The sequence below is a fragment of the Emydura macquarii genome, unplaced genomic scaffold, assembly GCF_026122565.2.
Source record: "Emydura macquarii macquarii isolate MOO-44397 ecotype Brisbane River unplaced genomic scaffold, CSIRO-AGI_Emac_v2 contig_1713, whole genome shotgun sequence".
NCBI lineage: Eukaryota > Metazoa > Chordata > Testudines > Chelidae > Emydura > Emydura macquarii.
In genome coordinates this window covers 771,637-783,943 of record NW_027131850.1, presented here as the reverse complement: position 1 = coordinate 783,943, position 12,307 = coordinate 771,637, and the positions used below count along the sequence as shown (strand labels likewise).

The 12,307-nt window shown below is 40.2% G+C and overlaps 1 protein-coding gene across 4 annotated transcripts in view; it reads right to left on the bottom strand.

Annotated features, from left to right (window-relative positions):
* NRDE2 (NRDE-2, necessary for RNA interference, domain containing) overlaps window positions 1-3,811 on the bottom strand; it is a 51,979-nt gene extending 48,168 nt beyond the window's left edge. For 2 of the 4 annotated variants that reach the window (XM_067556321.1, XM_067556322.1), the window contains exon 1: window positions 3,583-3,811. In XM_067556321.1, coding sequence (XP_067412422.1) covers window positions 3,583-3,796 — 214 coding nt within the window. In that variant the 5' untranslated portion in view covers window positions 3,797-3,811. The remainder of the gene's footprint in view (window positions 1-3,582) is intronic. The other 2 variants (XM_067556323.1, XM_067556324.1) reach the window with 1 other exon arrangement.
* Between the last annotated feature and the right edge of the window lie 8,496 nt (window positions 3,812-12,307).

Here is a 12,307-nt window from a genome sequence, read left to right as displayed (position 1 = left end):
AAATTTTCCCAAGGTGATCTGAAATAATCAGTCTAATTCACTGAGTACAGTTAATCCCTCAGTTTAATAAATCATTTAGTTGTAAATGTGAAACGTGTTTTGGATACATAAACTTTTCTTATCATAACATTTAAGGGTGTTTTGTTTAATAAAAAGTCATTTTATATGCTCTGAGGTATGTTTAAATTCCAGTTACCATCGTAACAGTTTGACATAAATCAGGTGCAAAATGTTAATTATCTAGTAAATAAGTAATAGAACATTCACCATTTGTAACATATTAAAAATGTACAAAAATGTACAAATAAGAACCTGAAAATACTAAGCTATATCATTGCTTAAATAAATGTATATAGATACAGCAGATCCTCCTAGGCAGCAAAAAATTTACCAAATCTATTTAGTTGTAAATCAACATGTTTTAATGGTTATATCAACCAATGAGAAAGCATCTTTCTTTAGAAAAAAACTGAAGTGGAAATAAGAAAGTTGATTAAAATCGCTAATTTAGATCACTTTGATTTAAATCAATCCACGCTGGTAGGACTTATGTTGGAAAATTTCCATGTAAGTGACCTTTAAATATATTTGACTCAGCCATCAACGTTACTCACCAGATAGGGAACCAGGAATTTCTCAAGCTAAAGTACTGTCTTACCTAGCCCCTAAAACTGAAGTACCTAAGTAATGATGTACAGGAAGAACTAATTCTAAAGAGAATGCTACTCAGGTTATGTGTATGCTGGGACAAAAGACCAATAGCACAGCTGTGGCTGGCCTGGGTCAGGTGACCTGGGCTCATAGGACTCAGGCGATAGGGCTACAAAATTGCAGCGTACATGTTCAGGCTCAGGCTATAGTTGCTGTGTTTTCCAGGAAACAGCAACAGTGGTTGATCCTGGGCTAATCCTGCAGTCTTTCTACATTCAAGATCCATGGAACTTCAACACATACTCATCACAATTGCATAATGAGGATCTAAAGTAGTAATTAAGTAAATGTCACACAGCATGTTGGAAAAAAGACAGCCTTATTTCCTAATTTTATCACTGAAATACATATTCATAAATAGGAAACGTTCTTATCAACTTCTGCCATAACATCCACGTTTTTTTCAATTTTTTTAGGGATGCTGATTTTTTGGGGGTTGGTGGGGAGGAGGGGAAGAAATGGGAATTATCCCCAAAAGTTGTTTGACCCCTTGGTCATATTCTGATCTTATTTACGCTTGTGTAAATCCAGAATATCTGCACTGACTTCAATGATACGGATTTACAGAATTTTAATGAGATCAGCATTTGGTCCTTTGTGTATATGACCTTTCCATTATTTATTTTTTTACACAAACACATAATAGAATTTGTAAAGTGACAGAGAAATCCAGTCTCTATTTTGGCTTGTGCAATATTACCTAGATGAATATAATAAAAGAGAAAGCTGACGGACTGGCAAAGATTCCAATTGTGGAGTAATGTGGCATAACAGCATGGGACTGGAAATAAGTTAGCTAGTATGCCTTAAAATCATTACACCTATCCCACAGGATACATTGAACACATTTATATTTGTATCAAGGTGCTTAACAATGTATTTTCAGACATGCAGGTATTCTGTATAGCCACACTGCTTCCCTTATTAACAAATTATTACTTACCCACATAATAAAATATTCAATAACTCACTATTTTACGTATCATCTAGACACATTCAGCAGCACAATGATCCCTACACCATGGTGGAACAGTGGCTTGATAATGACTCCAAGGAAATTGTGCCACCTTTCATTATCAACACCACATTCTACAGCACCTAATTCCCAGTCAAGTATTCATTTTATTCTATTTAATTTGTAAAATTTGATGGAATCACAGTTTATGGTGATATAACAAAGATTTTGGGGTTTTTTTTTTTTTTTGTTTTTTTTTTTAATATTTAATGTTTTTATAGCATACTAAAATATGCTCAATCTGTTAATTAGTGGAAATTCATAAATTACAGAAGATATTACTACAAATTCTAGAAAAGTAATGATGTTAGTTTGTTAAATCACTTTCTATCTCTACCTCTCTGAGTTCAGGCACAAAAAGTATATTAGCACTGAGCCTCTTAAGTTGAAATATATCTAAAATATTTGTACTCAATTTCAAAATTAGGGGGTTTAAAACAGAACAAAATACAGCAGAAAGTGCAAAATAATTGAATGATTCCCTCTTAAAGTGTCAATATTTCTAAAGTGAATGATTTCTTTAAAAAAATTACTTGTGGACAAAAATCAGTGGTCAAGAAATAGTGCTAAAAACCAGAACCTAAACTTGAACTTCAGTCTCAACCTCTTGTTCTAGGTATCACTCACTTCAACTCTACAAGATGAAGGATTGTTGTAGTGATATAAGGTCCATACACAGTAAAGTTAAGCTAAGGTCACAATCCTGCAAGTTACACTGTGAAAAATCATATTGGGTGCAGAGGTCTTTCCAGGCAATCTAATTTGCAGGATTGGGACTTCAACTAGTACCAACTATCCCTTGACCCAGGTTTCATTACCCAACAAGGGCCCCAACAGGGCTAGAAAGTCCCCTCACTGTGGAGGCAGTACCAAAGGTTGCAGCAGCATCTAGTGGAAGCACAGGATGGTGTATTACACAGGAGGATGGGCCAAAAAAGAAAAAAAGTATGACCAATTATGTACTGCTAACAGTAAACCAGATGTACAGAAAACCAAGCATACCTAAATAATCTTGTATTAACTGGATCTGCACACGAGGGAATGAAGACAGAAAAAGCTTTATGCATGGATGGACAGGATCAAAGAAGAAACGTACAAAGCATAGTTAGCAACAACGGAGGGAAAACACTCGTGTAAAATTTGTGGGTGTCACTTTTTTTTTAGGTTCGCTGCCATCATCTTATTCTCACACAGAAGTGAGTTTAATTTACAGACACCCTATTTGTGTTGTGAGATTGGGTAAAAGGAATAAAGACAAACTGTGTCCAAAGTTAATACAACCTTGACAAAGAACTTAAGGGTACAAATGTGTGTGCCCCGGGGGATGCGGGATTGTGCTGAAAATCAGCAACGTCCATGGGGTTACCAGATCGGTGTATGTCTCCAGAGCGAGCAGAAAGCAGCGGGAGTATCTACAGCCCAGGGGCTGTGCCAGAGGATCGCCGTCGCACGCCGACTAATACTGCACAGCGCATAACACGGGGGCCACCTCCCCAGCCGGCGTTTCTAACTAGCCGCCCCAGGCTCGGGCAGTTGGCACCTTTGTGTATCTGACAGCGCCGCGCTTTCCCCTTCCCGAGGGGTCCCGGCCCGGCGCCCCTCTCCACACACGCTGCAAGCAGAAGCGGGGCCAGGGCCTCCCCTGGGAAGAAGCGTAACACGTGTGCGGGGCTGGCTGCGGGGGGTCTCTGTGCGGAGCAGCAGGCCCGGCAGGGTTTCGGGGGGGGGGACGACAGGGTGTGCGGCGAGGTCTGAGCAGAAGGACCGGAGCTGGCCGCGGGGCAGGTCTCCACACCCCACCGTGGGGGCTGCTAGGGCACTAGGCCGCTGAGGCCGACCCCCTAGGAGGACATTACCTCGCCTGGAGCCCTCGCTGCTGCCGCTGGCTGGCGTCCCCTCGGCCCCGGGCTCAGAGGCGCCGGCAAAGGCCGGGAAAAGAGCCATGCTCCGAATCGCACAGCCTAGCCCGACCGGGGTTGGTTGGTTCCCTGCTTGCTTCCTAATATAGACCCAGTTCCCGGGCCCGGCCGCCCAGCGAGGCAAGATGGCGGCGCTCACGGCCCTAGGCATGTTGGGAAATGTAGTCCTTCATGCTCCCAAAATGGCGTGTGGGAAGAGGGACGCTGCTGCGGGCAGCCGTACAGTTCCGCGGGATCCAAGGCTGCCGAGGGCTGCGCGGATCCTGCTCGGGGGTGGGCTCCCGCGATCCGAGGGAACACGGAGATCTAATCCCTCCTTGCCACCCTCGGCAGGTTGTCTCACTCCTGGGTGGGGGGATTTTGCCCAACGGTTCAGGTTCGACACCCTGTGGGGTTCTCTCAGTGTTGGAGAGAGAAACGCCCCTCTTCAGCCCTGACTCCCCTCCAGACACAGGCGGGTGCTGCTGCTTAGGAAGCCAAGTGAGGTGCCTTGATTTCCATGGGTGAAAAGCTTTGTAGAGCTACCTGATTTTGCAGCCACCAGGCACACAGACCTCCTGGAGTCCGGCCCTGTCCTTCCTGAGCGGAAGGGGAGTCTGCACCAGGACCTCACCTCTCTCCACAGTTCATTTTATTTCCAGTCTGAATTTGTCTAGTTTCAACTTCCAGCCATTCATTATGATCCACTACAGGGTTTCTCACTCACTGGGAGAGAGATGGGAGACGCCCACTGCTTGAGGAGAAGACACCTCCCCCCACCCCACCCCCATTTAGGGCTGACTCTCCCATATGGCCTTTTACTCCTTGGGTGGGAGGGGGTTAGAGTTTCCTCATCCAGACCTGCCCTCAGGGTAGAGAGAAAAACTGCCCATTCAGGTCTGTCCTGTCCCAGATCTCTCATTGGTGGAGAAGAGATTGCTCTAGTCAAACCTAATTCATCTTTTCCACATGACCATCTGTGATCTTTATAAGTCTTGCTGATCCCCCCTGGTATTTTTGAATTGGTCCCACAAAAAACCATATTCAAGTAGCACAGAGATCTTAATAGCACAAATTAAAATGTACATTTTAAAACTTAGCTCACACGGAATCCAAATGACAAATTTTTTAAAATAGGGATTTTTTTCCAATATCATATTTTAAATCCTTTATTACACTGTACTGCAAACATTCCACTGTCTTTCTTTGTATCTGAGTCTCAGTTAATGAGTCATGCAGGATACCCTGTTTTTGTATCGCAGCTTATTTGGTGTTACCTAGGTCCAATTCTGCACATGCTCCCATTAAATTCAATAGGATTGCTCAAATGCTTAGGCATGTATGAGTTTGTAGGATTAAGGTCCTAAACATAGGGCAGAAGAGAAGCCATGCTCAGTGGCTGTTGCTCTGGACTGGTAGTCAAATATCTTCTGTGATGTTTCAACTCCCACTCTACCTGTCCTAACAGTCCTCTCTGCTCATGCAGACAAGTATCATGTATGCAAACACCATGTGCTGTAATAGTAACGGAAAGGTTTCATGGAGCAAGTGTCTTTGGGGAAAACCTTGCAGGCAAAGTCCACAAAAGACATTGGAAAGTACAAGGCAACACTATGGCTTAATAAAACCTCTGCTGAATCTTGTGTTTTCAAATTATTGATTAAAACAACCCCACAAGACATCTTCCTAGAGAGAGGAGCTGTTAAGTAGATTGGCAGCAATGTCCTTTTACCCCTCAAAAGATTATTTTGATAAAACTGTACATAGTTTGATGCAAACATGTAATAGCTTTAAATCCATCATTTAAAGGGGTCATCCATAGATGTGAATAAAACTGAAGCAACTACATTTCATAGTCTTTTTGCATGAGACATAAAACAGATTCTGACCAGCTGTAGTCATTAAAGCATCTTCAGTATTTTTAGTATTTTTTAAGAGTAGGGTGATAGCCCATGTATAACAACCAAATTCCAGTTATTCTCCTTGGACATTATGATTCTATACTGTATTATGTACACATTTACCATCCTGGACTATTGTGCCCTATCCAGTTATAAGTTTAACCAGTTATCATGTTTCACCCTAGAAATAACTGCATTCCAAGGAGGATTGTGTGGATAATTTCTAAAACATTTTGAAAGACTCTGTATAAAAGTAATATATTACTGCTTATTGAAGACTTGCATTTCATCTAAATAACCCTGATCTACTACTTATTTCTCACTGGTTCATGTTTAATATTTTTCTTACTTTATAAACATAAATAAATCAATGGCTTAATAATCGTATTAGTAAAACAAACACATTAAATCATATGTCATGGAAATGCAAAACATTTTTCTCTAATAGGCTGAAAATAAATAGAAAAAAAATATTAATCTTTCCCTTTCTACACGAGTGCTAATATTATTTTATATAAGCTGTTGGAGCATTCAACAAATATTCTTTCAGTGCTTTGAATTAATGATCCTTGTGATTTATTTACTGCCCTGGATGCTATCCATTAAATTTTCAATTATACTAAAACTTCATTCAGTATTGCATTAGATACTTGCCAGTTAGATGACCTGTAGCAGATATTTTTATGGTGGAAACATAATAAAGACAAAGGACTCAATTTAGATACACTAATCCACACCACTGTGAATTCTGAGAGATCTGTAAGTGAGCTTCTGCATACATAAAGAATACTGGAATTTTCAAGCTACATGGCAGTGCTGGTCTTGAACTTGGATTTGAAACAAGCAGTCAGGTTTACTGTGCATGTGTGAAATTTGTGTATATGTTTAAAGGCAAAAACCAGAAATAGTGGACCAATTAACATGAAAAACCTTCATTCGGGAGACCATACCCTAGATAGGCCTGTTAGGCAGAAGATCTCATAGAAAGGTAGATAAATCTCAGATATACAAACATACTCATCATTTCAACAAACCGTAATTTATTTATACTATACATATATAAAAACAGAAGGCTTGCTGCTGCTTCTATTGAAGTTCATGGGAATTTTGCTATTGACTTCAATGGAAACAAGATCAGGCCCAGAATGAAAAGTAGATGGATCAAGCCCTGCAGTATTCTCTCTGATACAACACTCATTAATTTTCCATTAGAGTTTTGCTGAAATGTAGACTTCAGAACTGGGCCTGATTTTCAGAAGTACTGAGCAGCCATAACTCCCCTTAAAGTTAATGGGAGCTACGACTTTGTTACCTGACCAACTGGAATCTGATATTAGTACGTTCAGAAATTGACACAATACTTGTTCGATAATGACAGAAAGGCTTTAATTACTACACTTATAAAAAGAGCCTTCAAACCAAAAGTCCAATATATATTAGCTGCAAAAGCAATTTTCCTCACCAATGCAAGCAAGAGGTGGTGGTTTCAATTCTTGACAGCTTCTCCTAGAGTTTGGATCCGTAGTCCCAGAAGAAATCTGGGTGAGATGACAGTTCTGGGTCTCGAATGATTTCTCAGTCTTGAAGTGTGCTTGCTAGTGGGATTGTTTCCCTCTTTACACTTTTAAATTCAGTGTTTTCAAAGCATCTTTGGTAATTACATGAGAGAACAGTTCAAAAGGTGTTATCTACCTGGATTTTGTTTAGTCAACAATCCAGGAGTTTTTTGTCACAAAATTCCACCTTTTCTTAGGAAAAGGGGGTTGCAGTTTGCTGAGATGAAAATTGAGGAATACCTGAGGTGGCACCCATCAGAAGATAGGATCATAAGTATATATAAGATTTTGTTATGGTAAAAATAGGCAAAATTCATGGAACAGTCATGGTAAAAATGAACAAAATCATGGTATGGTCATGACAACAAAAAATGTGTAATAATTTAACAATGAAATATTACAGTGTAACATTTACATCAAACAAACAACGTTAATGCATGACAAAGTAAACTATTTTGAAATTATATATGCATTTTGTGCAATCATTTTTCAATAAAAATAATGAAAACTATAGAACAAAAATAACTGATTCTTTTTAGTAAAGTTACTTTTGCAAATTGTTGCAATTTTGGTATAAAAACTTATATGTAAATGGATCATTATTTTTATGTGGCATCTGTTGTCCCCAAGCACATTTTTATAAAATGAAAAGGGGAAAGTTTCAGTGCAGGTTTCTGCCCACAATGCAAGATCACATATGTCATTTGTGACTTGATGAGCATGACCTGTGGGCTGTTCATAAGCTGTGAGCGTGTTTATGATTTGGGGTGCAAACTCTTTTAGAGCATGGGGATTGCAAGGGCCCCTGCCGCCCATAGCAAATGAGAGCTCCAGGGCCCCTACAGCCCCCAGTTTGGGGCCTACTGCCTCAGGGCACAGGGCTGAAGCTGAAGGGGATAATATCATTGTGGTCTTTGAAGGTCACGGAATCTGTGACTTCCATGACCTCTGTGACAAAATCTTATCCTTAATCATAAGATATCTTTGAAAGATACGGAGCCACTGAGGTATAGATGAGTTAATTGCAGAAGATAATTTCATTAGGGAGACTGGTCAGTAAAGAGGAGCCATTAATCATAGGAAAAGCAGTTACCCTGATGAAATACTAGACATGCTTAAAGAAGAAAAATAGCACATGTGTAATGCAATAAGAAGCAATCACTTCTTTTCTTAAAGGCTTTCCAGTCATCACCATGCTTTTGAAATATGCATCTTAGTAGTAATATTTGGTAGCTTAATTTTATAAGTAGTCCCAGCCTAGCTTGAATTTCATAGTCTACAGACCTACATATCTGGAAATGGATGCAATCCCATCCAACTGACTGATGTAAAGGGACAAGGCATGGGACTTTACCTGGGCTCCTGCAGAAAAGTGGGACCATTTGTTCCTTCTGATTTATTCTTCTGTCTGTATACTTGGTGTTTCCCTTCACCTATTATTTATAAAATAATAAGCAATAATTCCTCTTTTAGGGAAAATGTGTTTGGCTTATTTCAGAGGGTTTTTTTTATTACCATAAATAGAGTGGCATGTGGCTTAGACAGAAATGGTGGGTATGCATTCAGAATAATTGCACAAGGACTTAAGTATCAGAGGCACATTGATTTGTGGCTTCATCCTGCAGTCACTGACAGGGAAAACTTCCATTGGGCAGGGATTGTAGAATCAGACTATTTAATAGGAGGTGAATTAATATATTCCTGTGCAATCTTTGAAAATTTAGCCTGTCAAATACATTTAGTCTGTCTAAATAACAAAAATTTAAATCATAAAATAAAATAAAAACATTGTCAGTATACATAAGTAGACAGTGCCCCAAGGACAGCTAGGATGTTTTATTATCCTATGGTCTGAAAATCTTTAACACTATTTTTCCCAATGTGTTTAATGATTTCTCTTGTAGTTCCATACTTCACCAGCATGGTCCCCTCAATATCACTGTCTAAGCAAAATATATCTAGCCACCAGCTCTTGGCTTCTAGCCCTTTGCATCCCTATTCACTACCAGAGTGCCTCTGCCTGCAACAGTAAGAATATCAATCATAATGTAAGTAGGAGACTCTTAATACCACCTTTTTTTGTTCTGCCAAACTTCTGATAATTTAGCTACAAACAAGATAACAGGCTTTGACCCACCCACAGTGCTAGAGAAGCCAACTTCCATAAATAATATCCCATAAGTATCCTCTATTGGTACAGAGTTTATAAAATGTGGTTTATTACACTGAACAAGTGGTATAATGATCAAGTTACATGCACTATCATCACTCTGGCAAAAAGCTGTTTGCTGTTGCTAAACAATATGACAGAGGAGAGCCAATCAATACATATGCAGAAGAGATCCTCTGCAGTGCACTGAAATGGAATAGTACAATACTGAAATATTGAATGGTCCTGTAAATAGATGGTCATGACATGTAAATATTAATTTTAAACTAACCTAAAGATAATATATTTATTAATATTCTCTAATATTTTATATTTATATGAAATATTTTATCTGAAAGGCAGCTGAAGGGCTTTACAAACTATAAATCATAAAATAAAATATGCAGCGGCATGGAAATGCAACTACTTCTGGGGTGAAGAGGAGCAGTAAAGTGGCACACAATACACTGCAAAACATTAAAAATGGAGTCTTGTAAGGCCAAGGATACTAAGTAAACCCCCAACACTTATAAAAAGTACTATGGGGAATTTAAAATCCATGCAGAGAAGACCAGACCTTTTTTTTTAATATGTTGCCTCAAAAATTCCGCCATCACCTCCAACCTCACTCCCCACAGTAAACTGCATAAACTCAACTCATCCAGCTTGGATGGCTGAAAGAAATGGTAATCTATCCGTTATAATTTGTTAAACAGGAACATAAACATGGGTATTTGTACTTCATACCTAATGCTTAGCCCAGTAAGATAGTCAGGCAAAATTATTTGAATGTCCACATAGATCATTGGGAAAAGTCAGATATAAGAGCATGGCTCCATTGATCTTGCAAAATTTCCAAGAAAAATCTACTAGTCCACTATTACTGCACACCATACATACTGGTTTATACACCAATATGCACAAACCCACCACTGCTTATACCACAATATTCCTTCACACACTTTCTCTGTGTCATCTCACACAGCCAGACCCTCTACTCACCCACACATGGACACTCACACCTCTGGAACTGTATTTTTTATTACTATTATTTGTATTGCGGTAGCATCTAAGAGCCCTAATCATAGCCCAGAAACCCATTGTGCTAGGCAGAACAAAAAAACAGTCCCTGTCCCACAGAGCTTACAATTTAAAATCTCTCTCCTATACACACTTCTAGCTTCTTTTGCAAATGGTTCTTTCTCCTGCCCCATCACATCTATTAATTCTCCACTGTGGCTTTTCAAAGCTGCTGCAGCTGTCTCAGGCCCTCTCCTAGGATCTGTCCTCTCAGCTGCAGCAGCCATTGCAGACCCTTCTCCACAATAAGGCTTTAAGTCCTCTTCTGTCAGCAAGTGCCTCATCACTTCTCTTGACTGCTCCATTTACAGTACCAATTCTCCACTACCACATGAAGAGGGTTCTGCCCTCCCCCATTCCTTATGCAGGATCAGCCACAGAACTGTGAATCTCAGCCATATCAGTTGAATAGAACTGAGGCTCTGCTGGAGACACAAGACAATAGCACCAGGGCAGGCCTCAACTGTTCTAATTTCCTCAACTACCTCTTGGAACTTCCTGTTCCACTTCCCAAAAAATGACCAGAGTAGGATGACTCAGATTGGGCAGGATGGTCCCAAAATGCAGAGTTTGAGTCCCAGTCCCGAGCTGAATGACTTTGGGACAGCATTTATCCCAGATTCCCTGTGGTGCTGCTCTGCGCCTGTCTGAGGCTCAGGGCTGGCACCAGCCTCTTCCTGGTGCAGGGGAGAGAGGGATGCTGAGCTGGGCAGGGAAGTGAACCCAAGTTTCACAAGTCCCACACTAGCATCTGAGTCATTGGACCATCCTTCCTCTGTCTCTGGCAAACAAAGGAGGAATTGAGAACAGGGAGGGCACTAATTGGCTGGCAGAGAAAGGGGGTTGTGGTATTTAGGAATTGCTTTAGGCCCAAGGTGTTTGAAAGAGATAATGTTTATTCAGTGACCAGTTCCAACTGCCTCTGCATGACAGAACATGGGCTTCTGCAGCAACCCTCCTCAGGCTCCCTGTCTCCAAAGCTAAGCCACTTAAAGGTACAGTCCCCAATATCACAGAAGTGATGGAATATCATGTACTCGCCTCACCCCCCATGGCAACTGGCCAGAAGTTGGAGACACTTTCTAAGAAGGTCAGATATTAGACCAGGTAAACCAGAGACTCCAACCAAAAGCAAGTGTGATGCTGGCTGGATTAGGGGGGCCCTTGAGGTGTATTCAGGAGCTCCGATTACTCCCTTCTACACCAATCTCGCATTGGGGGTATCACACTGGCTAGATTGGGGAAGGGGGAGCATTTATTATGTTATTTAACATCAATACATTAGAATAATAATAATTCATGTGAGATATGCCATGTCAGGTACTGATAGAAAGGCTATAATGTGCTAAGTAAGATTATAATGTTTATGTTCATATGTTATATGTGTAATGGAAGTTATGGATATGTTTGATATATCTGTATTTCAAATTGTGCTATGTCTGTGCGACACCCCAGATAGGATGGCTGCAGCAATAGCCTGCTTAATGGCTCATTAAGAAATCACAGGTACAAGGAGCCTAGGCGGAGAAGTCAGGGATATACCTGATGAGTCACCAGGACTTACTCATATGACTCTGGACTCCATTTTATCCCTGTAAAATTCCACAAGCAGCATAGCCAAGGCCAAAGGACATAAAAGGCAGCTGCACAACATCCATTTTGTCTTTAGTTTGTCTTTGTCTTTAGTCTCCAGCCTACCTCTGGATCAACTCATCTACAACTCAACTGAACTGAAGCTGTGAAACAAGGGATTGAGACCCATCCAGGTACTGGATGTATACCAGAGGGACTATACAAGCCTGAAAACTCCACAATCCTACTAGAAACCTGATATATATGGACTGTCAAATCATTTGTATGTATCTGATTGCTTTAATCCTTTAGCATTTCTCTTATAATTTGTTTCTTTCTTTTTATTATAAACCTTTAGTTTTATTTACTAAAGGATTGGTTGGTAACGTGGTATTTTGGGTAAGATCTAAACTTATATTGATCTG